The 26,482-nt window shown below is 33.9% G+C and overlaps 5 protein-coding genes and 1 long non-coding RNA gene across 7 annotated transcripts; 2 read left to right on the top strand and 4 right to left on the bottom strand.

The window, feature by feature from the left end:
• Nucleotides 1–29: 29 nt before the first annotated feature.
• Nucleotides 30–1,831, bottom strand: LOC106368087 (tRNA (guanine(26)-N(2))-dimethyltransferase). Its single transcript, XM_013807974.3, has 5 exons — nucleotides 1,177–1,831; nucleotides 871–1,071; nucleotides 476–776; nucleotides 331–393; nucleotides 30–230 (listed from the first exon to the last, which is right to left on the bottom strand). Exons 1-5 carry the CDS (start codon nucleotides 1,797–1,799, stop codon nucleotides 126–128), a joined length of 1,293 nt encoding a protein of 430 aa, XP_013663428.2. The 5' UTR covers nucleotides 1,800–1,831; the 3' UTR covers nucleotides 30–125.
• Nucleotides 1,832–5,820: 3,989 nt separating this feature from the next.
• On the bottom strand, nucleotides 5,821–7,099 carry LOC125578450. The gene is made up of 3 exons (XR_007316566.1): nucleotides 6,660–7,099; nucleotides 6,182–6,296; nucleotides 5,821–5,966 (listed from the first exon to the last, which is right to left on the bottom strand). It is a non-coding gene; the product is annotated as an uncharacterized LOC125578450 (long non-coding RNA).
• Nucleotides 7,100–8,373: 1,274 nt separating this feature from the next.
• LOC106368089 lies at nucleotides 8,374–11,311 on the top strand. Of its 2 annotated transcripts, none has more exons than XM_048741183.1 (8): nucleotides 8,374–9,102; nucleotides 9,178–9,357; nucleotides 9,440–9,532; nucleotides 9,640–9,822; nucleotides 9,918–10,020; nucleotides 10,121–10,303; nucleotides 10,380–10,819; nucleotides 10,896–11,311. In XM_048741183.1, the coding sequence occupies exons 1-8, from the start codon at nucleotides 8,857–8,859 to the stop codon at nucleotides 11,232–11,234; spliced, it is 1,767 nt and encodes a 588-aa protein (XP_048597140.1). In that variant the 5' UTR covers nucleotides 8,374–8,856; the 3' UTR covers nucleotides 11,235–11,311. The 2 variants fall into 2 exon arrangements, with proteins under 2 accessions (XP_048597140.1, XP_048597141.1); XM_048741184.1 differs by having other exon boundaries at nucleotides 8,375–9,102; nucleotides 10,124–10,303.
• Nucleotides 11,312–11,472: 161 nt separating this feature from the next.
• LOC106368090 (alpha-galactosidase 3) lies at nucleotides 11,473–14,179 on the bottom strand. Its single transcript, XM_013807978.3, has 13 exons — nucleotides 13,805–14,179; nucleotides 13,622–13,680; nucleotides 13,463–13,519; nucleotides 13,345–13,379; nucleotides 13,155–13,258; nucleotides 12,986–13,058; nucleotides 12,847–12,905; nucleotides 12,705–12,770; nucleotides 12,545–12,628; nucleotides 12,388–12,452; nucleotides 12,219–12,301; nucleotides 12,048–12,138; nucleotides 11,473–11,959 (listed from the first exon to the last, which is right to left on the bottom strand). Exons 1-13 carry the CDS (start codon nucleotides 14,002–14,004, stop codon nucleotides 11,646–11,648), a joined length of 1,290 nt encoding a protein of 429 aa, XP_013663432.2. The 5' UTR covers nucleotides 14,005–14,179; the 3' UTR covers nucleotides 11,473–11,645.
• Nucleotides 14,180–14,959: 780 nt separating this feature from the next.
• LOC106364946 lies at nucleotides 14,960–15,913 on the top strand. The gene is made up of 3 exons (XM_013804423.3): nucleotides 14,960–15,358; nucleotides 15,554–15,617; nucleotides 15,694–15,913. The coding sequence occupies exons 1-3, from the start codon at nucleotides 15,074–15,076 to the stop codon at nucleotides 15,873–15,875; spliced, it is 531 nt and encodes a 176-aa protein (XP_013659877.2). The 5' UTR covers nucleotides 14,960–15,073; the 3' UTR covers nucleotides 15,876–15,913.
• Nucleotides 15,914–18,792: 2,879 nt separating this feature from the next.
• Nucleotides 18,793–20,894, bottom strand: LOC106368091 (WEB family protein At3g56270). Its single transcript, XM_013807979.3, has 2 exons — nucleotides 20,565–20,894; nucleotides 18,793–20,051 (listed from the first exon to the last, which is right to left on the bottom strand). The coding sequence occupies exons 1-2, from the start codon at nucleotides 20,715–20,717 to the stop codon at nucleotides 18,939–18,941; spliced, it is 1,266 nt and encodes a 421-aa protein (XP_013663433.2). The 5' UTR covers nucleotides 20,718–20,894; the 3' UTR covers nucleotides 18,793–18,938.
• Nucleotides 20,895–26,482: the final 5,588 nt, after the last annotated feature.

Here is a 26,482-nt window from a genome sequence, read left to right as displayed (position 1 = left end):
CATGAACTAACATTTGAGATTTAGTCAAGTTTGAGTTAAATAGCTTGGACTTTATAAACTAAAAGCAGAAGCATCACTGATACTAAGCAGCTACATTGAACTAAATCACAAAAGAGAAACAAAAGTCAACTCTGCAATTCATCTTTGGCAATCTTTATAAAATGTGACATGGGACAATCTGTTTTGAGACCATTGGATATAATATGAGATCTGCTAACGGCGTATCCCTCCTGCAAATTTTCCAAAAGGGCATGCAGTTGTTACATTATCAAATGGTTAGCATTTATTTCTTCAAAGATCAAAGCTGTGCGAATGCAACTAGTAGTTTACCTTAACAAGTGCACTCATCATCTTCTTCAACGAAGGTGAGTTCATCTTCGCACGGCTCGCCATCTGATCACAACACAAACAATTTATCATCATGTAACGAATGCGTCTTTCTTATATATGTAAGTGAATTATGATGGTTAAGGACCTCATCCATCTTGAAATATCCGGGTGGCAGTCTCGGATCGCTCTCTTCTATCATTATGCTGAGAAGTTTCTCCAAATCCATGCCGGTGCCTTCACTCACCCATCCCCATTCCTTAGCCAGATCCAGCATCTCGGTAACATACGATCCATCATGAAGCGGTCCAAGCCACATTGGTCCCGAAACTATTAATGAAGAAGAAGCCTTTGTATCACTGCAGGGACATCCCAACAGACCAAGTTCATCCCATCTCACTGTATCAGAATGGCCACATAGCTGACAGAAAGTGACAAAACCATAGTTCCTGCAGTTAAAACACCAGACAACACCAATTAGAACTAAACATAACCACAACTCGAGACCTTTTAGTCAGATTCAAAAACGTAGAGATAAATAACCTGTCCTCGTGTAGCTTCCCACGGTGAACCCGAAGCAAGACTCTAAACACAGGTCCATGATAAGAATAGTATGAGAAAAGAGGCGTAACATGATAGCCAAGCAGAGCAGCCTCTCTCACCGCTCCACCTATAAGCATCCGCAACCCAATCTCATTCCCAAACGGCATCGGCCTAATAAACGCTCCATAAGCTGCTAACGAACTACACCACACAGTAAAAAAAAAACAATAAATGTTTTAAACTTTAAAACCTCCAAATCTCCTAAACCCACTTGTAAAGTATCAAACTTTATAACTGCAAACTCACTTATAAGGCCTGTGACCACCAGAAGAGTACCCATCCGTTGAAGTCAAATAAAGCAACCCACCCAGCTTCAACGCGTTAAACGCATCTCTCAGAAACGCAGAATCACTCCCAAACGAATCAATATCAATCAAATCGAAGAAATCACCAACCATATACCTCTCAATCATCGCCTTGTTCGCCAACATATGAGTCACCACCCATCTCCTCTCGTCCCCTTCACCTCTCTCAATCTTACTCAGATTCTCCGTGATGACCCTCCGATTCTCGTCGTTAGCATCGTTAGCCGCCACGAAATCGGCGTCCGCCTCCACGAGGTAACGGAGCGACCTGATTCCGCACCCGCACATGGCGTCGAGGACTCGTAAGCTTCCGTTGGATCGCTTGTAGAGCGAAGCGGAGAGCACGCCGAGGTCGCGGCCTCTGGCGCTTTCGTGGCGGAAGAACGTCGCCCCGGGATCGAATTCGAGTCCCCTCTCGATCTGGGCTTCCGATTTCACGGAAATGGGATTGCATCTCCTGTTGAATCGAGATGGATTTGGGGGTTTGCGTCTAGGGATTTGCGATTTGTGAAGAGGGAAGGGAGAAGAAGAGGATAGGGTTTTAGGAGAGAGGGTTAACAACATTGCGGCGGGAAATGAAATCTGGGAATTGGTTTGTTTTTTCTTTTATTTAAATTAAGAGTAGGAGCTTTTCTTTTGTCTTTTTTGTAACAACTATTTTTTTCTTTTTTTTGGTATGAAGTAACAACTATTTTATTCATATAAAATACTCCTTCTCTTTCTTTTTGTATGATATGTTTTAGTATAAACACACAAATTAAAAAAAAATGTTTTTTCTGTACGATGTTTTAGTATAAACACACAATTTTTTAAAAAATATATATTTTTATTAAAAACACTTATTTACTACAAAAAATAATAAAAAGTAGTTAATCATTACTATTTTGAACAAATAAAACAAAAATACACATTGACTTTTAATATTTTAATCAATTGATATAATAGTTTTTACATAAAAGTTTCGAAATATCATACAAATTGAAACAAAAATATTATCTAAAACATCAAACAGAAAGAAACAGAGGAAATATAACATTACAAATAAAATAATTAAAATGCAGACAATTGCAAATTTAAAACGAAGAAAATACATTATTACACATAAACTAAAATCTGAAGACTCTTTCTTACGAGCTATCTTCTTCGGTAAAAGGAATGTCCACCCTATTGAAAATGTTCGACGAGCTGTTGATGCTAATATGGAATGGCATCAAAATGTTATCCATGTTAACTCAGGGTTTATAAGAAAACCTGTAAAATCCTCTAACTGGGATCCCCCACCAAGATATTGGGGTCAAATGTAATTTGGATTATAGCTCTTGTTCTGGAAATAATTTGGATGGAATTGGTTAGATTTTAAGAAATGATAAAGGAGATTTCTTGTGAGCTGGATGTGTTCAAGTACAAAAGATGCAGACATCGTTAGAAGGTGAAACTTTGGGTTTCCTCGCTCTTCAACAAACTTGGATTCGGGTTGGCGGAGATAACCAGGAGTTGTATTCAATTATTAATCAAGTGAAGGAACATGTGGACTTAGGGAACTTTCTATGTGATATTCGTCATTGGATGGATCTTTTTCCGGAAAGCTCGCTGGATTATGTAAATAGAGAAAGAAATCAAGCTGCGGATGCTCTTGCTAGAGAAACTGTTCACCAAAGTAGTTCTACTATGTTTTTTCATATTTCTCTTGTCTAGTTGATTAATTTATTGTATTATCATTTTACGATCTAAATTAATAAAGCTTCAGTGGTTAAAAAAGCAATTCTATTTTTCTCGAAATAATTAAGTTTGGAAATCATCCATCTGATAAAATTTTAAATTTTTCTTTGTAATTTTTTTTGTTGCATAACATTGACCAAACTCCAATTCAAATATATAGATGTCCATCCATTAAAAATTCAATGAAATAGAAAATAAATAAATATTTTTTATATATTTTTGATGTTTTGAATTTTTTGGCTATTTTAAAATATTTACTTGTGAAGTTTTTTAGTTGTTTTTGAATATAGTTTGTATTTAAAATATTTTATAAATATTAAATTTAAAATAATTAATATATTTATATAATTTTAAGTATGTACAATATTTTGGTTTAAATTCGATTCAGTTTTGTTTTTTTTTGTTATGGATATTATAATTTTGGATCCATTTAAATAATTAATCTTAATCTTTGGTTCAGATTCGATATTATTTTTTAAATTGAGTCTAATTAAAGTCTCGAGATAAGCATATTTTATTCAGTTACTAGGGGTATTCCGGCGCAACGCGCCGGGTTTCGACGTTATTTTCTCTTTTGAATTCAATTAGTTTCATTTTTCATCTGTTAGTTGTTATCCAGTCGAGTTAGAATTAGTAGTTTTTGCTAATTAAGAATTGAGGGTCGTGACTAATAATGGATTGTATGAGTACATGTTAGTGAAAATGCAAAAACAAAAATTAACTTATGGGGGAAATGTATTTTTTTGGTTTACGTATGTATAAAGAATTTTATTTACTTTTTGAATTTTATGGGTTTATCCTAAACGGAAAGTTGATGGCAGGAGGTACATGACGGAGTAATAATTAATTTCAAAAGTAAAGCAAACAATAAATTAAAGATTTTTAAATATTCATGATAGAAAAAATGTAAAATCAGCTTTGTCTTTAAAAATCAAAGTAACCAATGACATTTTTTTTTATTTATGAACAATGTAATCGACAAATTTCTCAACTCTTATGAAGTAGTAACAATTCTTGCATAGATGATTTATGTTTTGGAGGTCGCAACTTTTTGGGGGTTCGAGTCTAGCCATATTTTTTAGATATACGCCCTCCAGCTGAATAGGAAGAGACTGAGTGTTTTTTTTTAATTTTTCTCCAGCAACGATCGGATGTAGGTAGTGTGCGTTTCCAGTCTAGGGTATCTAGGAACTTTTTTTTCTTCTTGATTTTTCATGTGCACAAAAGTAATAAACCACAAAGATAATTTGCATTTGCAGAATTGCGTAGGTGATTGAGTGCCTCGTCTGATCTTTAATACCAAAACGACAAAAAATGCTATTGTTCTCCGAACGAAAAAGTAAGGAAACTCAGTTACTATTGTTTGGTTCAATTTAATGACGATAGACTTACATTTATTTTAGAGTGACCAGTAGTTAGTCAACTGTTTTTTGGCATTATTAATCTTTCTATTCATTTGACAACCATATCTACCGGCTTAAATGTAAGAATGTTACAAAGAGACCATAAAACTTACTGGCCCAAATATTTAAGGATGTTCTTCTTCTATTGAGGAAAATGTAATATGATATAGGAATAGAAAATGTAATATGATATAGGATTAGTGATGTGCAAGTGCAATGAGTATGCCAGAAAGTATGTTAAGAAAAACATGATGTTAGCTTTTTATAAATAGCCTTTCGTTAAGTGTGAGTAGCTCGATCGGTATATGTTCTCAAAATTTGATCATCTTCTCGTAATGAAAATCATGTCTCAACCTTTCCGTCACTCTTCAAAGTTGAAAACTATGTCTTTATTAACTGATCTTGATTCAAATTACATGAAAGAAAAACAGAGTAGACATAATAGTGGACCTTACTGGATCTAAACCAAACTTGGAACATTGGAGCACATAAGTGGGTAGTAGTAACAGCCTTCCCTTAGCTCCACTTATTCTTGTAGCATCCTTCCTCTCCAATTATGCAAGCTGCGTTGCTTCCGCTCTCTTTTATACTATGTGTTTTCCTTTTCTATCTCTAAAAGTGAAAGCATCATTATTCATTAAAATATATATATGTTTGCATATCTTAAAGTAAAAGTATCATTGCCATATTCTTCTGCCACTTTTTCTATCATTTGTTAGAGCTATTATTGCTCGTACAGAACAATCAGTCTCACATCTCGTTCTTAATTTCTGATTTGTACTCATAAATTTCTGATTTGTCTTTTCGTAGCTTGACTTCCCAGTTTTTAACACATCCCTATAATTTATCGCTATGTCCGGTTTGTTTCCCGAGTTGGTCACCCTTCGTTTTCCAATTATGTTTTAATTTTTCGCTGGTTTCCTCAATGTATTGTCACTGACAATTTGTCAGTTTCTATTATCTTGGGTTTAATGATTATTAATGAAAACAAAAACTGGCAGAGTTAATGTTTAAAATTTTTGGTGAGTTACGTTGATGAAATGTTAAAAACAATATCGCTAATTGACACTCTTAACTTCTATTTTATGAATTTTTCTTATATGTTATTGAAAATTATGCAATTATAATTACCCAAACCTTGCAAGTATAAACCACCCTCTCAAACAGACAGTAATAATCTTACGATAGTTTAACTTTTATCTATACATTATTATTAACGAATTTTAAATGAATAAGTTAAAAATAAAAGCAATAAATATAAAACGTAAGAGATAACATGAAAAACTCTTTCAAGTGAGCTTCAGAGGGGCATGTATACGTCTCAGGTTAAGCTTTGGACATATTTATGTTTTTTATATCCATGTTTTATGCATTAATAAAACATAATGTAACATTTTCTTTGTAAATACTAATAAGATTAATGTATTAGATTGTCAAGAAAATAATATAATAACACTTCCAAAGATTTGAAAAAATATTTCTTAAGAAAATACATACATCTGTTTGGTAGGACTTGGGGAGTGTACCAAAGGTAGCAACTCAGTGTTGTGATTAACTTTATAACTGAATGTTAAAGCTAGGAATGTGACTTCAGATTCCTTAGGTTCACCTGCCAAAAAAAAAAACAATCGGTGACTTTGAGATATGAAAGAAAAATGGAGCTCCGGTGAGGATGATGTCTGGTTCAACATTATATCAATCTCTTCTATGGGCTCATACAGTTTTGATTGATTTTTGGAGGCCATGTTCTGCAGAACTCAACCAATAACGATCATTGGAGGCAGATAAATGAAACTATATATCAGCAGGGAAAGTTATAAGTACCTTTCCAGTCAAGAGTTTACTGGGAAATTCAACAGAGTTTTCAAGCAGTAAGACTTTCTTTCTTTAGTAGCTTCTTCGGTTCCATAGAATAAGAGTGTCTCTCATTCACGGCATCCTAGAAAAAAAGTTTGTAAATCCTTTTATAATGAGTTTGTCACTACAACTAAGCATCTGAGACATACTTGAATTCTGACATGTTGATCATTGAGTGCTGCTTTAAGCACACGAATTGCAGTAGGGCTGTTCAAACCAACATAATTATACATTAGAAACTTAAGGAAAAAAAATATGGAAGAACCTGAAAGTTAAAGTACGGTAATTGTTTATATGGCTACCAAATCAATGTAAAACACATTATCAAGGGACTCAAGGAAAAGAACACAAATCAAAAATATTGACAATCTACTTCTTGGAACGCAGGGAACCTTCCGCAAATTTGGGGTTAACGACTGTAGAAGCTTATCACATAGATACATACCTTTTCATCAAGAAGCATCATGTCCGCGACCATGAGCTCACCCTCTTTTCACATCAAGCGCCTCAAGAAACATAGAAGACGTGTAACAACCGTCTGGTTACATGCCTGTTTCTTAAATTCATCAATAGAAATCTTTTGTTTTATAGCATATGTATTTAAAGCCCACTGAAACGTAAATGGTTGATCTAATACGTCAGAAGAATACAAACGGTAGCCGCTGCCGGAGGCGTCGAGATCCGAGGAGATACGGAGGTGGACCAGCACTATTGGGTCTTATGAATTAAACATGATTCAATGCACTTGGCCCAATACACAAAACACAGTGAAAACATAAACTTGCCGATAGTTTTTTTTAAGAAGTGGACAGGTGGCACAAAATGCCCTATGCATAGAGATGATGTGGCAGTAGGAAGTGAGAGAAAACTCCACTTTATATATATAGATAGATAGATAGTTTAAGTAAATCAGTCCCATTCGATATAAATCCACGTGTACGGAAGAGATGTAACCTCGTATCAGCACCGATGTGTTAAGCCACGTCATCAAGCTTATGATTATTAGGTCCCACTTTTTTAACGCGTATGATTGTCTACACTCGACACCACCGAAGACCCCGATACGCGTTTTTTCTTCTTCCATTTCATGGAATTTTTTTGAGTTACTGTTGCTGGGTTAATGGAAATTAGGGTTTTGTTGAATCATAAACGTTATTCTACTGGGAGGCGTTGAACATGAAGATGATAAAAGACTTGTAGTCTCCGAGAACGATAATGAGAAATAAGAAAGAAGGTAAAATAAAAATCTCTCTCTTTTTTTTTTTTCTTTTCTTGGACTGAAAGATTGTTTTAGGTCTCCCACTTTTATGAACCTTCCATAATTTTCTTTTATATTTTAATTATTCTTTATAAAATCCCTTTGCATTATCTTTATTCATCGTTTCGGTTTCTTATTCTCTTGATACCAAAAAAAAAGCATTCGCTATCCGTTTCGTTTACTTATTGTCTGAATCCTTTTTCATGTAAGATTATTTTTTGTTGGTTAGAAAAAAAAAAGTTGGTGTAACGTGTATGTCTGTGCCTATCCAATAAGATCTGAAAATCAAACGCTGGTAACATTGTGGAGAGGTGAATTAATCTTAATCTACGTTGAAATAGCCTTTCTCAATGAGCGTGAGATGGAAAAAGTCTCGTTTTTTTGTTTGGGTGTCTTTGTTTCTGTTGATTTGTGTTGTTGATAACTTGATATCAATTGTCAGAGAAAAATAAACAAATTAATTGAATCGGCGTGAGACTCGTTTCTTGTGTCTCTTTTGCCTGGAACAATCGGTCGTGGTCCTTTTTTGTTAAAGCTTAAAGATGATACCAACACGAAAAGGCCGTACTTTTATGATTTTTTAATTCCAAAAGGCCTTATTTTTCTCATGTCTAATAGTTAAAATCACAAACCATGTTCCAAAGTTTTGATTTTTTTCTTTATTTATTTGTTACAGAAATTAAAGCGTATTGAATATTCACAGATTAGCTCCAAAGAATCTCAGGACAAATGGACTAAATCCACAGCAGGTACGCTTTCGAACTTAAAACATCAGTTTTATATAAGTCTCTGCGTTAAAAATCTGATTTTGGAAGAATGGTGAGCTAGTTTTTGCCGTAGAAATAATCATGACAGAAGATAGATAAGCATGTTCAGTATTTGGTTTTAATCATGACAGAAGATAGATAAGCATGTTCAGTATTTGGTTTTGCCTTGAGGTGCTAAAATCTGTAGGATACTAACAAATACTGCATTCACTATTGACATTACTCTGTTTCGGTTTTATCTTCTCTTTGCTTAGGATGTATATCACTTAAGTCTCCCGATGAGATTCATTTGTTATATATATTTTAATCAGATTGAAAAATTGGAGAAATCCAATGTAGCTTTTTTGGGGTACTAATCTTTAAACTGTTCTTCTCTGTTTTCTCTTGATCCATGGTGATTTTGAAGTTAAACAGCCAGCTTTTACCTTGTATTCCTTTGCTTTAGTGCCATTTTCTTTGTCTAATATGATCACAATAAAGTCAACTCTTTTTATCTTCTTTGTTGAAAGTTCAACTTGTCTATGTGGTTTGTAGATGTCAAACTCCTATAAAGCGTCTCAGTGGATTTGAGGATTTGTGTATTATCCATTGATGTTTTAGTTTGAAGTTATGCTCACATGGTTGACATTCAAGAAAGATTGTCGGTTTCATCATCTTCGTCTTCTTCAACATGCTCATCGTCATTAACAACTGCACAACCTAAAGCGGATTCATTGCCAATAGATGGGGAGTTTTGGATGTTTGCAGAAGAGAGAGCTCACGAGATACTAAGCACTATACAACCTGCTATTGTTTCAGATAGAAGTAGGAATGAGATCATTGATTACGTACATACTCTAATCAAGAGTCATGATGGAATTGAGGTTAGAATCCCCTATAACTCTTTGCTTGTTAAGCTTTCTTTTTGTTAAGTTTTAAATGGCAAATTGTATCTACAGGTGTTTTCATTTGGTTCAGTGCCGCTAAAGACCTATCTCCCAGATGGAGATATCGATCTAACGGTCCTAACTAAGCGAAACATGGAGGATGAATTCTTTGAAAAATTGTATGATACGCTTAAAAGTGAAGAAGGGAAATCTGAATTCCATATAACCGATGTTCAGTTTATCCCTGCACAGGTTTGTTTATTTATTTCATTTTGGTTATGGCTTTGTGTTTTCAAGAATGCTTCAAATCTTGCTCAAGAAATCTGGATTGTAGGTCAAGGTCATAAAATGCAACATCAGGAGCATTGCTGTGGATATCTCCTTTAATCAAACCGCTGGGCTTCGCGCTTTATGTTTTCTGGAACAGGTACCATCACCTCTTCAAAAGTAGGCTCTAGTAGTCTACTAAACATATCATTACCCCAGCTTTGGTTCTTGTATATTGGTTAATATGTGGTTTGATGTATTCTGAAGGTTGACCAACTCTTTGGGAGAGATCATCTTTTCAAGCGTAGCATCATCTTAACTAAAGCTTGGTGCTATTACGAGAGTCGAATTCTTGGTGCTAACACTGGGTTGATCTCGACGTATGCACTGGCAGTACTAGTCTTGTATATCATCAACCTATTTCATTCATCATTATCCGGCCCTTTAGCGGTAATCACTCTCATTTCTCTGAAACTTTGGCATCATCTACATCTAGTGATATATATATATAAATTATATAAGATTAATTTCATATATTTAAACAGGTTCTGTACAAGTTCTTGGATTACTATAGTTCATTTGATTGGAGCAACTACTGCATCAGTGTCGGTGGTCCTGTGCCTATATCTTGTCTTCCAGAACTTATTGGTAAGGATGATGTTAGAAATCACAGACTCATCTTTTTGTAAGCTTTTTCTCGTCTTTATTTAACGTTTTGCTTTGATGCATTCTCTGTCTCTCTTTCCAGCAGCTTCTCCAGAAAATGGGCATGAGTTATTACTTGATGAGAAGTTTTTAAGAGACTGTGTAGAGTTATACTCTGCTCCAACTAAGACTGTTGAAACAAATGGTCTTGATTTTCCTATCAGACATCTCAACATAGTTGATCCTCTTAAACACAGCAACAACCTCGGAAAAAGTGTTACAAAAGGTACTTTTATTGATTATAATTTTCATAACCATTGTATCAGTTTCATTTATTTTATTTATTTTTGATATTCTGTTAGGAAATTTCAAACGAATAATGCATGCTTTTACACTGGGAGCTAGAAAGCTCAGAGATGTTCTTTCACTACCTGGTGAAACCATGGGCTGGAGACTGGAGAAGTTCTTTGGCAATTCTTTGGAGAGGAATGGTAAGGGACAAAGACAAGATGTGAATGATCCTGTTACAGCGTTTGGTACTGGAAGGTCAGAACTATCTGAACTGAGTGGAGATTTTGAAGGTTACTTTGGTCGGCTTGTGTATGGTCAAATGTATCATAGTCATAGGGAGGCAAGTGGTTGGGATGTTGTCCGTCACCTTGTGAGTTACCGAAAGAACGAGTTTTATCTTAGAAGTCTGAATGGTTCTACGTCGGTGCAGTCTTTGCCACTGCATTCTTTAACTAATGGCTCTCAAAACATGGGGAAAACTAGAGGAACGGGAACTTATATTCCTGACATGGTATGTGACTTCTCAGCTTATGCATTTATTGGCTTGGAGTTTAACTTCTAAATTTCTTTTTCTTTGGTTGTTGCAGAGTTTATACAACAGAAAATCACCAACTCATCATTTAGAATCTTCAGCCGAGGCAGCAGATGACAATGGAGCCAGTAGCTGCTGCAATTTTTCTAATCAAGTGTCTACTTCTTGTGCCAGTATCAAAGGAGAAGAAAGTGTGAAACAAGAGACTTGTACAGATCAAAATGTTTTGAAATCTCTAAGATCAGAGAACTTGGAGGTTGATGACAATTGCCAGTCTTCACCACCAGAAAACGGCAAAGAACTAGTAGATTCTATATCTTCAAGCAGCAAACTGGACATGGGAAATGGCAAAGAAGAGGAGAGCAAATCATCTCAAACGTTGAACGGTTCTTGACTTTTAATGATTGTTACAGAATCTTTGGTTGGTCTGAGTGTACCTCCAGGATATAACTAGTTTGTCTCTTTAAACCACATGCACAAACTACATTTAGGATTCAAAAGATTCATCATCAGAAACTTGATTACTTTCTTCTGAACCAATGTTTCATGAGAGATTTCTTCTTTGTTGCTGGTAGGACAGAACATACACTAGTTGTATGTTATAGATTGGAAGGTACTGAAGAAAACACAAATAACCTCAAAAGCATTTCTTTATTGTAGTAACTTCATGAACACACATGTTCTAGGTTTTGTACAAAAGACACTATGAAAGTCGTCTGAATAATAACAACTTTCATGCGTTACTTAACAAGTTGTACACAAACACAGTGGCAATCTTTGGATTTGAAAGCCTCACAAGAAGGGACTATACATCAGAGCGTGATACCACCGCCTGGGGAGTGAGGATGTACATGTGACAATCATGTGCCTCAACTTGAGCTTCAAAAGAGACAGACGCATTGTCTGTTATATCTTTGTGCTGCCACAAGTCTCTAACCGAGACGCTAACGGTAGATTCGAGACCGATCATATCCCATGATGCTGTAATGGTTGCAGGCTTTGAACAACGGTTCCAGAGAGCAACTACCATACGGTCACCAGTTAAAGGCCCTGACCACACCTGTTGACAATCATCTTCCCCATTGGCTTGAATTTTCCTTCCCTGAACACCAAGTGGGTCTGCAAACCACAAGTGTTTCTCAGATTGATGTTAGAAAACATGTATGCAGTGAAGCTAACAAGTCTATAAAAACATTAAAAAGATCACCTTGGTTTACAGCGATAACCTCCTTATTGCTCAAAATCTCAAAAGTTTCGGCGGTCATGTTTCTTACATCACAACCAATCAAAAGTGGTGCCTGCAGGAGAGCCACAAGGTTAGAGATCAAATCAAGGATACAAAAATAAGATCAATAAGCCATGAAATTAGTTTACATACCTTCATCAAAGCCCAAATGCTAAAATGACCACGGTACTCCTCATAAGTCATCCCTCCATTCCCAACTTCCAACATATCCGGATCTAATGCAAAATGGAAACAAGTGTCATCAGTACATCAGGACTCTAAGTGTACTAAGTTCTATGAGATCTTGAAATGAATTGTTTACCATTCCAACCACCAGGTCCAGCATATGAAGCCCACTTATTATTCAAATCAGCAATCGCAGTCATACTTCAAAAACAAATAAGATCATGATTTAAACAAACCAAATCCCTCTCTAAGCAACAAATCTTATTAAAAGCAAATGCTAAGAGACTTCCCACCTTGCCCATGTATCATTGATGTCATCAGTTGTGCGCCAACTGTTTCCAACTTCTTTTGCCCACAAGGCAGGATCATCAACGCCCCTGCAAACACACACACACAAAAAAGTAAATAAATGTTACTAAAATTTACTCTTACTCGGTCTATGTGAAGATGTACCATTCACAGAGCGAGTAGAAGATTGAGCGACCAGTAGCGTTTAGAGCATCACGCATTGGAGGGTATCTGGAAACCATAGGCCATACATAACATGTTATTTTACTAAAATTTACTCTTTACTCAGATCACAAAAAGATCAAACCTTTCAATTGGCTTTATCCCCAGGTTGAAACAGTTATCATATTTCAGATAGTCCACACCCTGCAAACCAAGACAAAATCTTTGTTTGTAACTAGTTCATTGAATACTCAAGTTTTGAAGGACAGTGGCTGAAAACTAACCCAAGAAGCAAAAATGTCTGCATCATCCTTTTCATGGAAAAGGGATCCGGGACGAACCTGACAAGTGAAAACACTGAAAGAAGAAATGAGGAGACTATTAATCTATCACTTTGTTTGTTGAGTTTTTGTAATAAATACAAAAGAGGTGGGGCATGAATCTTGAACCTACCCAGCGTCAGAATATATACCGAGTTTGAGACCCTTTGAATGAACATAATCAGCAAGAAGCTTAATCCCTGATGGGAAGGTTTCAGGATGTGGAACCAATTGTCCCTGAGAATTCAACATTTTACAGAAGAACATAAGCAAATTAGTACTTTGAAGATCAAACATAAAATCTCTAATACAAGTAATATTACCTTAGAATCACGTAACAAATTGGACCAACAATCATCTGCAACAAAACAAAAACTTGTGAAACATGAAGCAGTTACAGAGAAAAAAGTAATGATGAGGCAGGTTCAAAGGGGACAGTACCAATATTGACATGTATGTATCCTAAATCAGCCAAGCCAGATGAGACCAAAGCATCAGCTGTTTAATTGAAGTTAAAAAAAAAATAAAAATCAGTAACTACAATGAACACACAATAACAAAAAAAGTAATCATATGAAACATGTGAGAGTAGCTTTTTACCAGTTTCCTTAATGACTGTCTCGTTGATATTGCAAGCAAAGAAGTTCCAGCTATTCCAGCTGTCAGATTATAACCAAACACACACAAAGTTCAAGAAGAGACAAAAAGGTTGTTCCTTTTTCACATCAAAACCCGGAACAGCAGAACAATCGAAAAAAGCTAGTTCCTTTATTGAACACATACCCCATTTGAGGAGTACGAGCGAGGCCATTGTTGAGCTGCAATCGACCGTACATAGAAGTATCGTAAATTGAATTGAATGATTTACTGAAAACCAATCCATTAGTCTTGCTCTGCCGCAATAACGGAGCTTTGACTCTTCCTCCGACCGTCTGAGAGACCAGAACAGATAAAGAGAAGAGCACAACGAGGAGCAATTTCATCTTTGTAGTAATCGCCGGGGATGTCCTAAACAGGTTTCTCTTCTTCTTTTTTTTCTACGTGTCCTTGTTGAGTGAACCAAATGGTCAAGAAGACAGGAGTGGTTTTTGATAATAGAGGAGTCGTATCGATATATCTAAAAGAGTTGGATTGAATAATAATACTAGTTCGTTCCAGAATATGCTTACGAATCATCATATATCGTTTTCATTTATTACTATTTTAAGTTCAATATAAATTAAAATTAGGAGATGGTTTGACAATAAGAGAGTGTATCTAAATCTGCATCATTTTTAGTTTGACACACAAATCGCATTTCTCAATCTGCAAACATACATACAAATTGTGTTTTTAGACTTTTTTAGTTAAGCATCATTTTTGGATTAAGATTTCTCCGGTCCCGAATGTTGTAAGAGATTTGTGTAATTTATTACAATGATTAATATATTGTTTTTTGACAAACATATACAATGATTAATATATATACAGAGGATAGACCAACTTTGTCTGGAAAACTGGATTATAGGAATTTTTGGTGTTTGTTCTCTGTGATTGGGCCTCAGTTGGGCTTTTAATTGTACATTTTATTCTTAAATTATTATGCTAAATAGATAATTCGGAGTTGACTGTTGTATTATCTACCGCTGTACTTCTCTTTTGAACTAGTAAAACTGTTAAAAATGATAACCCCAGTAAGTTACAACTCCTTAATATTTAATATCCACAAGAACAATTTAACTAATAAACCTAACCATTAGTCATTGGTCAACAATCTTTTTATTTCAGGAAAAACATTAAAATGGGTATGAATTTTTGAAATCGTTAAATAACTATAATTTATTCCTAAGTTATTATTCTAGTTGACCTCTTCTAATAAACACAATAAAATAAAATTCGAGGCCTCATAAATTACCAGATCACTAAACTCCCACGTAACACAACAACCACAACCATATTATTCATTTGTGGCCCCAAATCCATTTCAACTCCACCACATACACACCACATATATGTGTTACTATATAGTATGCAATCTAATTTATTTGGAATTAGAGAGCTGATACGGAAGACATGGGTCTAAGAGCACTGCCTCTTCAGCACAGCGGTGGGTTCGTCGCCACGACCAAAGTCCCGATCTCAAGAACCTTGCCGAGGATAAGCCAGAAACCTAGATGGGTCGTCGTATCAGCAAAGCAAGAGAAAGATGAGGAGAAGAAGAAGGAAGACGAGACTTCGTTGTTCACTAGACTAACGGATGCGTTGGATTTCGCACAGGTTCGGTCGGAGAAAGACGCTGAGCTTCTCTACGAGGCCCGTGAAGCCACCAAATCCGGTGGCAAGATGAACAAAGAACAGGTCAGTCTTCTTACTTAACCACACCACTTAACATCTTTTTTGGTAGACACAAGTAACCGTAGCAACCGATCCTTTACTGCTTCTTATGTATTTCATGTAAAACTATTTTACAAAACCATGTTGGAATGAGAAATCTAATTATGATAATTATTGTATTACCATTGAATTGTGTTTGATATATTCGAAATGGTACAGTATGGGGCTTTGAGAAGAAAAATAGGAGGAACATACAAGGACTTTTTTAAATCATACGTTGAAGGTAATTCTTGAGAATTATTCATCTAGAAGTGATGATGGTTTTATTTGTTATGAATATTTGAAATAATTGTTTATAGTGGATGGAGAATATGTGGAAGAAGGATGGGTGGACAAAACATGTAAGGTATGCAAAAAGGACACAAGGGGTGAGGCAAGACAAGTGGACAAGTTAGGGAGATATGTTCATGTCTCGTGTCTACAAAATCCCTCAAAACCTTCTGGAAATTTCTTCACCAGACTCTTCATTAGAGATGATTAATTTCCCAATTCAGAATATATGAATGTTTGTTTCTGTTTTTTGGTAGCTAGCTAAATTATTCTTCAAATTTTGTGTTATCTTATAAAAGCTGAAATTTACTTGCGTACCAAAAACAAAAATCATGTCTATTGAGATCCTGAGAAACACATAGACAAAAAAAAACACTAGAATAGTTGAAGCCTTGAAGGTATGAAGATAATCAACTGTTTATGAAATGTTACTGTCAGAGTGTCAGGTCACTCTGTTTCCCTCAAGTTTGACAAACCAGTTTATTCTCTTTCAGTGGGCTCATTCTTTCTTTTGGGTATTGGGTAAAGCATTGACTAAATCCTTTTTTTTTGTATGGGCTTTTAAAAATAACGGTATTAGGGTTTCCGCCGGGTTTTTATAAATATTGCTACGCAGACAACAAAGTTCTACACATGTTCTTCTCTCCAAGATCGATTTTTATCTCTCGTTTAAACGTCTGTGTGTTGTTTGTATACATGTCTTTATGATTTGACGCGATTTCTCTCCAAGAAATCGGTTACTTGAGAAAGGGGCAATCTAGAATCAGTGGTTGCAGAACCCTCAAAGTAAACGTCACAAATAAAATGAAAAACGGTAGCTAAAGACGTAGAAGGAGCCTAAGGGCTTCTCCGTTAGAAGCATCGCCGGAAGGGTCTCATATTCCGTCGCCTTGCGGAGCGGCGTTGCTGCCTTTACCGTTTGGGACTGGCCATGACACCTATATATCCATTTTTCTCGTTTTATGCTTGCCAGTGAAGAGATAAGATATGTAGAAAAGAACACCATCTTTCGGGACTGATTAGCTTCTTTTATGAAGCTTCTGCTGACTTTATCCAATTCCGAGGCCTTTCTTTGTTCAAAATTATAATGTTTTTGATGAAGGTTCTCGAGTTCTACTCGGAAACCATTCCAGATTCTAGAAATATCATGGAAAGATTACATCAATGGGCATTTATATATATCTAATATAATGAAGAATACTGTCTTAAGTGTGTAATAGTTTGACGCTCGTCTAGAGTTGCTCTTCCTCTGAATTAGCCATAAAAGCAATATACCCCCGTGCCATCGGGAACTATAAAATCTATTGAGAGACGATGAATTAGTTTTGATTTTGATGCTTGATAATTAACCAATACTTTAAATATGATGGAATAAGATGAGCTAATGGCTGTGTATGGGTATGGTCTTGTCCTCCTTCAGTTTGAATATTTACAGTACTGAACTCAAAAGCTTGATATATGCAATGGAAACACTCATCCAGTGAGTTATAGATGTGCTAAAGTGCTAATGCTTATAATTATTTAAATATAATATGTTTTGTCAAGATCTTTTCTTGAGATTTTTTGGTACTGATATGTTTATTAGAAAATAATCATTAACCAGAGATGATAAACATAAAAACGCAATCGATACAACTAGTGGAAAACTAATCGATACTGCATTACATGATAGCCAGAAAAAATGACTTGCCGTTTGACACACATTTAGAGAAGCAACTCCGCATTACTAATGCGGGATGAACAAAACATAGATGGAGAATATTCTAATACTTTGATGCTTATGCTTTATACTACTGACCCCAAGTACACATTGATACAAGATTGGAATACGAGCCCCCACTTAGTTGAGACTTCAGAGCAATCCACTGATCAAAACTTTAATCCGATTTAATTATATTATAATCCGACCATGAACTAAATATATGAATATTCCACCTTTATCTCGAAAATCCCACTCATGCCTAAAAGATCTTCTCCTTCTCCATATGGTTTTAGCCTGAGATTACTTTTACCTGCATTTTATAGTTTGCATATATAATATTCTCAGAATAACTTATTATGCGTTATATGCCTATAGGAAATAACAAGAATGAAATCAGAGTGTTTGCATACGTACGGTACCATGGTTTAGAGTGAGTCCAACCGTCGAGCCAGATGTACGGTGGTCAAGCCGCCATACAATGGACGACCAATCTTTCTCCTTCTCGTTTTTCCCTATCTCATGGAGTTTGATCTGCATCTCGATGGACTGTATATCCTCTCCTTATATAAGCAAAGCAGGAAGTATTATAACAATTTTCTTTAACGACAGCATTTTAAAATATAAACTAATAAATACGAGAAAGACATTGTCTTTGGATTATTGACACGAGACCAGCAAAGCAACCTAATTTAAAAAGCACGAACGTACCGTCGGATCGTCGACACGGCGAAAAGTGCAGCCCACGTGTTTGGAGTTGGATACATTTTAGTATAAGAGACCATGATTTTGCTAACCCACGCCGCTCTTAATTATTTATTTATCTGTTCAGGTTTTGTCCCTTTTTCTTTATTTCGTTGTCCGTGACTCCTCGGTCCTACTCTCCAGCCATTAAGAAGGTAACACGACGATATCTAATGTAGCAGACAAAAACACGTGGCATTTTATTACTGGATTATTAAGATTGTCTTCAAAGTCATGGCCACGTCATCATTCTGAACTGATATCGACGTCAACGCCAAACTCGTAGAAAGAATAATTACAGTTTCCTTTTTTATCCACAGTATGACAGTACAATCTGAATGTTACAGTTTTCTATTTAAGAATCAAGAATTTGCAATAAAGGTATGAAAATTACTTTTTCAAAATAAGATAAATAGATAAAAATACACCTTTGAAGGCTAAGAACAAAAAGTATATAAAGTAGTTGAGTTGAGTTTATTCATTACGGATCACCAAATCAGACAGTTAATCTAACCCTTTAATACATTGATTAAATCTCATAAAATAATGAAGTTGCTCACCACCTAAATCATAGTATGAGCAGTGCCGCTCACTAACTCCAATAATCAATTATCATTACAAAAAGCTTTAGGCTTTTTCATAATATTTTTTTTCTTTTGGTCACATTTTGCATCAAGACGACACATTTCACAATAATCATTATGGTTTGTTTATAATAGAAGCAAACAACACTCATATATGATCAAACGAATTAGAAACAAAAGATAATTAAAAAAAAACGAAATGAAATGAGCAAAACATGTTTTCATTCATTAAAGGCTGTGGTTTTGCTTACTCTGTCTGTTCAGGAACCGTGTTGTGCATGAATCTAAACTTTCTCCTCAAATGTTTCTCATCAGTGTTAGGGACTTGTTTCCGGTTTAGGCCACTGCCGACTGAAACATTACGTTTTAGCATCGGCTTAGCGAGATTGTCAAGCGGCTCGTGCTGGCTCACATGGCTCAAGAAGGAGCGTCGAGGAATGTTATCATCTTTCATGGACCGCTTTGCTTTAATAGCTTTCTGATCTTTCCATGACTCAATGTTCCACTGGCGAACCGCATCTTCTGCTTCAAGTTGCTTCACGTTAGCAATTTCCACCCGGTTTAACGCAGTTTCTAAGGCTTGTTGGCTTTGTTTAACTTCTTCATTAGCTTCCTCCAGCTTCCTCATGATCTCAATGGATATGTCTTCTTGCATTTGTTCTTTGAGTGTTAAAGGTGACCTTGGTGGCTCTGGGAAGCAAAACTCGTCTTGGTCTTTGGCACTGGATAGCATGGTCATTTCAGCAATCGCAAGTGCTTCCGCTGCTCTAGCTGCTTCCTCCATTTTTCTTGCAGCAACCAATCTCATTCTTGCGGTTTTAAGACATGTGCTGCTCTGCTTGTTATCATTGGTTTCAACAACCATCTTAACTTGTTCGCACTGCGGGTTCACGGATACATTCTTGGTAATGAATCTCTCTTCATCATCATGTTTTAACCTCAAACTGTTGAGCTCCTCAGCTAGAGACGCCACCCCAAGAAAATCTTTATGTTCCACCGTATTCATATTCAAAGATTCAACGTAGGATCGTATCATCGAAAGATCATCCATGGTTTTACCAAGATTCATATTGGCTTGCTTCAGTTCCATGAAGATCATATCTGGAGACCTCATGGGAGTACGATGGCAACGTTCATCATGGTTCATCTCTTTGATTTCTGAACGAAGATGTTCAGGGCTCTCCATGCATCTCATGGGTTGTTGCTGCTGCAGCTCCAGCTTCAAGTCTTTCACGATCTTTTTTGTTGATCCAAGAGCTTCTAGAAAATCTAGAGTTTCTAACTCTTTCATGATTAGATCCTTCTCAAGCTTTGCTGCTTTTTCTTCCATTTTATTTAGGTCATATTCTCCCACACCGTCCTGGAGAATCAACAAACAATCAAAAACATATTATAAACCATGTTCTCATGCTTCAGACACCAACGTAACTGTAATGTAGCATCTTACATAATTCTCATGCTAAATAAAATAAAAATGAGTATATAGTTTGCCAGGTTTAGAGAGCAACAACATCATATATGCACGTAAACATTGAAACTTTCAGACATGGCTTAAATAACATTTTAACCTAACCACAGACCAGAGCCGACAATTCAAGACGACTTTGAAACTGTCACACAATACATCAAAAGAGGAAAGGTCCGGATTTAGGTAAATGAAACATTGATCTATATGGCTCCTAAAATTTTAAAATAACTTAAATAAACAAAAGTTCCTAGATTTGTAAAAAAGTTTTATGAAAATCTCACTAATTGCCCTTAAATTGTTTATAGCCTCCAAAATTTTAGGCAGGCAATGAATTTATACATGAAACATATGAACATACTTAAACATACATTGCACAACAAGAGTTAAAAGAAATACAGAACTCACGTAATTGTCTTTGAGTTTGAATGGAACCCGAGAAGACCCACGACTACATAATCCGGTTACCTCCGACCCAGATACGATTCTCACATCCCGGATTCTCGGTGTACCGGGAATGGCCTCCGCCGCAGGGTTCTTTTGAAGCCTCCTCTCAGCCATTCTCAGCCTCAAGAACAACAAAATGGTTTGTCAAAACTCAAAAGGTAAAGAAAATTTAAAGAGAAGCTCATCACAGTAATCATAGTTACTGCGCAGAAGGAGACATTATAAAGAAAAGAGCTCTTGAACTAGTGATTCGCTATCATTGTGTTTTCTCGTTAATGAGTCAAAACGACCAAGGCAGGATTAAAAGAAACGTAATGAGGATAATAAGGGTGTGTACGTGGCTTGTGTTGATTGGTTCTTTAGCTCTCATAATCAACGTATGCTGTCTCTCTTTGACTATACTTGACGTGAAACTTGGTGTTCTTGGGCCGTTGATTAAGGAAGCTAACTTGGGCCACTGATCACGGAAGTATCTAAAGGTATCGTGGCATGACCAACCTATGAAAACACGAATTTAGGTCGCCAATTCGTCATTTATAATCTTGTGTATAAGTTGACCAAAATTACTGTATATAAAATAAGAATATGAACTTTACAAGGTATATGATAGCACAAAATACAGTTACATATTTATTATTTTTGTAAGAAATTCTGGAGCTAAACTCATAATCTCTTTGGACCGAAGACAAGATCCCTTAACAAATATAGCACCTCTACTTTTAGAGCATCTCCAATGTAAAACTCTATTTTTTCCTCTAAAATGTAGTAAAAGTGAAAATGGAGTAAAATTACTCTAATCCTACTCCATTTCTCACTCCATAATGGAGTGATGACCAAACAAAAAATAGTTTACTCCATTTATGGAGTAATTTTCATTATGGAGTGAGATATGGAGTTGGGTTGGAGCATTCCTTACTCCATATTCACTTTTACTCCATTTTAGAGGAAAAAATGGAGTAGATATGGAGATGCCCTTAGAACATAAAACATTACTAGAAAAAGTAATAACTATTGGTACAGTTAGACCATGATTAACCCCAGTCTATTAACTGGAGTTCTTAACTTCGGCTAAGAGACGGTTCCTAGTTTTTCTTAGATTTTAACTAAGAAAAACTAAGAACCGTCTCTTAAATAAGAGATATAAGAGCTGTCTCTTAGCCGAAAAGTGTAAAAAAAACTAAAAGATGTCAAATCATGAATTAAGAACTCTGAATAAAAGACCGGAGTTAATCATACCCTTACATATTATGTGAACGTCTTTGTAACCCCGACCGCCATTGTGCGTGAGCTCCCATGTTTTTCTTTTGGTTCGTGAATTTCAGTTTTCGTCTGAAAGTTGATGCATTATTTTTTTTATAGAAAAAATATTTATTGTAATCATGTTAGACTCGGGTTTTACTATGAGTTTCTAACTTAAAACCAATTGGTGTTTACTAAATTGACTCTAATCCTTTATATATTACTTAATATCCCTTAGAATTTTCGATGTGGGATATATATCCCTAATACCCCTCCTTGAGATGATAGCTCTTATCGGCCAGAAATCTCAAACTTTAGGACATTTATACTCGGTCGAGCGAGTTTAATACAACCTTTATACCCGATCGGAAGGGTTAATTTTAATTTTAATTAGGAGTTTAGGGTATTTAGGATCTTGGCTCTGACACTATATTAGATTCATATTTTATTATGGGCTTCCAACTTAAAACCAATCGGTGATTAGTGGATTGACCCTAACCCTTTATATATTAGTTAATGTCCATTAGAATTCACGATGTGGGATATATATCCCTAATAAATCACTATATGATTTTTATATATTTTATCTTCATTCACAAGATACCGACATAATTTTAACTGATATATTTTAGATCAAACGTGATTAATTTTGAAAAAAATCTACATGTATGACAAAAGAACTGTACTTTTATGATATCTATGTAGTCATTTTTTTATAAACCATTTCATATATTATTGTAGATGTTACATATTGTTCTTACAATATAAACTGAGTGTAGGCTGATTTTCTGATAGAACAAAAGCTATGTTGTTTGTATTCAAATATATCATTAGATGATAACTCGCGCGCATGCGCAAAGTGAGTTTTTAATACTAATGTGTGTTCATTAGATGGTTTTAAAATTTTGTAAAACGACAATTTCGATCGACTGTAAAATAACGAATACAAATGTTGGTCTCTTAAATTTATCATCGTTGTTGAAAAGTTAACGTTTTATAGCTCATTTTAATTATTTTGAAGACTTCATATGCATAAAAAAAATTAAACTTTACGGCTGACACAAATCACAAAAATCAGATAGACAACATCGATTGTAAAACGCTGAAAGGGGATTAGGTTTCCTGCTTGTTTACTATTAACTCTCCATAAGTGATTTCATTTTATACTTTTATAAAATTGTGCTTTCGTTCTCGTTTCTTTTTCATTGATATGAATTTTGTTTCTTTTTTAACTTCTTCTATGAATTCAGTGAACTACATAAGTGTCAATTTAAAAAATGGACATATGTAAAAATGAGTTCCACTCTAGATACATATTAAGAATCAAATTTTTGAAGAAAATCACCGGTAAACTCTATTCACATGTTAGTGTTCAAATTAAATATATCAAGCTGTTATAGAATATAAGTGCGGACACGAAATATAAATATATGTCTAGTATATATTCACCAGTTCAGTCTAAAAATTATCTAATTCTAGAACAACAAAAAAAATTACTTATTTTATTAACCTACATTTTTGAAGTTTAATTACTTAAGAGTATACTGATAAAAGTATATATATATATATAATATTTTACCATTCTAATATATGTAAACTATGTATAAAGTAAGAACTATTTGATTTATTAAATTATAAACAAGAAAACTTATAATAAATAGTTCAAATCTCTCATTCTTACAATTATAATAGCCAAAAACAAATATTAGACGAATGATCAAATGTCTTATTCTTCTAACAAACTCAAACGAGGTGATTGGAATCTTGTCATGGTATTTCATTAAAGGATTTTTAGGAATAAACATCAAGACTAAAATATTTAATCTGAATGAAATAATATATATATATATATAGTGCTTCCAATATTAAAAATCACTTCGATTTGAAAAAGTGTATTTCTGAGATTGTCAGAATCAAATAACATATTAGAAGCCACCTATTTAAAAAGTAATTTATATACATAAAAATATGTATATTAGAGTAATCACATAAATCCAAACCAATACCTTTTGGGAGGTGTATTCAATCTAAAATTTGAGTTGATTTGGTTTTAATGAAGTTTTAGATGATTTCACTGAATTGTAGAAATTAAAATGAATTTTGTTAAACCACCCCAGAATATCATCTAAAACCATGTGATTTGAGTTTTAAAATTTTTAACTAAAAAATTTCACCCAAACGCTCTAAAATCACTTGAAAACTCCACAATTTAAAATATTTTCAATAACACTGGATTTGAGAGTAGTTTATAAAATGTCAAGTTTAATAACATTAGATTTTAACTGAGATTTTAAAATTCATGTTTGAATAATAGTAGATTTGTCATTTTGTTGCAAATCACCTAAAACTCTCAATCGAATACACCCCTTTTTGTTTATTTACAATCATGTTTTTATTAAATAAATCAAAACAATCATTTTATTTACTTTATATGGTATATATTTAAAATTTATTTATATTGACATATATATATATATATAAATTTTAATATAAATATTTATTATTGACACTTCCTACTTATATGATTTTATTAACATTTGTATATTTTCCGTAACAAAAATTTAAACCTTTAATCATAAATTTTTTAATGTGAGATTTATCAATAAAATTTTCAAAAGTAAAATATTTAGATCTCAATAGTTTTTCTATGAAAACTTTGAAATTAACATATTTTTATATTTTTATATAGTATATAATTTATTTTAAATGATATATACATATATATATATTATGTATATCTATTAATGAGACTTAATATTCATATGATTTATGATCATTTGTATCTTGTTTGAACAAAAAAATATTAAACCATTGATCACAAAATTCTCAATATGGAATTTTTACCATTTTTAGTAATTTATAATCGTTTTCAAAAATTCAAAATATAACATATATGAAAAAAACTAAATTTATGCATTAATATAAAATTTAATAAAAAAGAGAGAGGATACAAAAATTATTATCAAATATGTATTATTTATAATTATTAATTGTCATATACATTATATGTTAACTATATTAGGTAATTTCGTAGTTTTTATTTAAGGAAATAATTAAAAATATTTTTTTGTACACTTCTAATCAATTTGATAGTTAGTTTAATAAAAATTATAATATATATTTATATGAACCAACTTATTTTTCTAATGATTTTAAAAATACTTCTAGTGATGATATATGACTAGAAAAACATGTTGTAATGCTATAAGATTAATATATAGGAGTATCCGGGAGTTGACATGATATTCCCGTGGGATATTACGTTATGATTTAGAGAAAATGAGTGCGTGAAATAAATATGTGGAGCTTTCTCATATAGTTTTCTAACCAACTTTGTAGACATTTCATTATTAAAAAGAGAGTTTGTGGCCATATTTCTCCATCTAATTAAAGCATGCACAATCCGAGTAGGAGGAGAATGGACCACGTACAAATACGAGCAATACCTCCATTAAATTATATACGGTCTCAACCGTCTTCCTCTCCTTTCATCCAACGGTCTCAAGAATCAAGATCATCATCGCCACTTTATCATTAATCACCCTTCTCACGTTTCTATTTCTTTTTCCGCATATGTATGAAATTAGAACCGACAAACTATTTCTTAATCAAATAATGCTGGGACTTACCAGTTACCAACCACTCTACTGATACCCTAGTTTATAGTCTAGTTCATACTGTCATGTACTATATAATTGTGTACATATCTAAAACTTCAATGTCTAGTTGTCGATAGATTGTTCTCTCTACTTCAAGAGTTTAATTAACCCATTTACAACTTAAAAATAAACAAAAAATATTCAAGGTTAATAAACTTAAGCAAGTTAAGAGTGCTTCCCTCGTACACACTCATTAAGATAATCTTTCTATCCCCAAAATGTAAGATATGATAAATGGGTAATACTTTCAAATAACATTTTTTTTAAGTTTTTGTCACAAAAATAGTTTTCAATAAAGAAAATGACAAAATATCTTTTTTTTTTTAATTTTGAAAACTTTCATCTTTATTTTTTATTTTTATTTTTAAATTTGAAATTTTTTTCTCAAAAACTCACCCCGTAACTCTAAATTTTAAGTCTAGATTAGTTAACCCTAGAGTATAAATGCATTTTTACTCTTTAATAAAATTTCTTTTGGTCATTTTTTTATTAATGGCTAATTTTGTGATAAAAAAACTTATAAATAGCTATCCTAAGGAATTTCTCAACGCGCAAATTTGTTATAAACTAGTTTTAAGATAAACTATGAATTACAAACATTTTTTTTAGCAGTCATAAAATGGTCTTTAGGACTTGGAGAGTTAAAAATACAAACTAATATTAAAATTTCATATACATTTATAAAACAGTTTAAAACGGAAACAAAATAATTTTCTTTAAAATCTAATGAAGGAACACAAAAAGTATATATATTTCGCGACTGATAGCTATGGTGGTTGATCACTACTATATCCGTGATAAAATATTTCAAGACATTGGTCGGTTGAGTAACAGAATATATATAAACTTTTCATATAATTGATGATATACACATTATCCGATAACTAATTTATCATCATATCCTAATTCAATAGTATGTAATGTAACCATATATCGTTTTGGGTATAAACATACCCCAACTTTTGGTCATAGTAGTTCCTT

The sequence above is a fragment of the Brassica napus genome, chromosome A9 (assembly GCF_020379485.1).
Source record: "Brassica napus cultivar Da-Ae chromosome A9, Da-Ae, whole genome shotgun sequence".
NCBI lineage: Eukaryota > Viridiplantae > Streptophyta > Magnoliopsida > Brassicales > Brassicaceae > Brassica > Brassica napus.
The sequence above is the reverse complement of the archived record's forward strand: the minus strand, read 5'-3'. Positions and strand labels throughout refer to the sequence as shown.

Excerpts from the sequence above, each read along its gene's own strand:
- LOC106368087 (XM_013807974.3), bottom strand. The coding sequence starts at position 1,799 with ATGTTGTTAACCCTCTCTCCTAAAACCCTATCCTCTTCTTCTCCCTTC. Across the intron at positions 777-870 it reads GGGAAGCTACACGAGGACAG|GAACTATGGTTTTGTCACTT; the intron begins GTTATTTATCTC and ends TTTTAACTGCAG. Across the intron at positions 231-330 it reads TGATGAGTGCACTTGTTAAG|GAGGGATACGCCGTTAGCAG; the intron begins GTAAACTACTAG and ends GAAAATTTGCAG.
- LOC106368089 (XM_048741183.1), top strand. The coding sequence starts at position 8,857 with ATGGTTGACATTCAAGAAAGATTGTCGGTTTCATCATCTTCGTCTTCT. Across the intron at positions 9,533-9,639 it reads CTTTATGTTTTCTGGAACAG|GTTGACCAACTCTTTGGGAG; the intron begins GTACCATCACCT and ends TGTATTCTGAAG. Across the intron at positions 10,021-10,120 it reads TTGTCTTCCAGAACTTATTG|CAGCTTCTCCAGAAAATGGG; the intron begins GTAAGGATGATG and ends CTCTCTTTCCAG.
- LOC106368090 (XM_013807978.3), bottom strand. The coding sequence starts at position 14,004 with ATGAAATTGCTCCTCGTTGTGCTCTTCTCTTTATCTGTTCTGGTCTCT. Across the intron at positions 13,259-13,344 it reads ATTTGTTACGTGATTCTAAG|GGACAATTGGTTCCACATCC; the intron begins GTAATATTACTT and ends TTGAATTCTCAG. Across the intron at positions 12,771-12,846 it reads GGGATAAAGCCAATTGAAAG|ATACCCTCCAATGCGTGATG; the intron begins GTTTGATCTTTT and ends TATGGTTTCCAG.
- LOC106364946 (XM_013804423.3), top strand. The coding sequence starts at position 15,074 with ATGGGTCTAAGAGCACTGCCTCTTCAGCACAGCGGTGGGTTCGTCGCC. Across the intron at positions 15,359-15,553 it reads GCAAGATGAACAAAGAACAG|TATGGGGCTTTGAGAAGAAA; the intron begins GTCAGTCTTCTT and ends GAAATGGTACAG. Across the intron at positions 15,618-15,693 it reads TTTTAAATCATACGTTGAAG|TGGATGGAGAATATGTGGAA; the intron begins GTAATTCTTGAG and ends AATTGTTTATAG.
- LOC106368091 (XM_013807979.3), bottom strand. The coding sequence starts at position 20,717 with ATGGCTGAGAGGAGGCTTCAAAAGAACCCTGCGGCGGAGGCCATTCCC. Across the intron at positions 20,052-20,564 it reads TCAAACTCAAAGACAATTAC|GACGGTGTGGGAGAATATGA; the intron begins GTGAGTTCTGTA and ends TTGATTCTCCAG.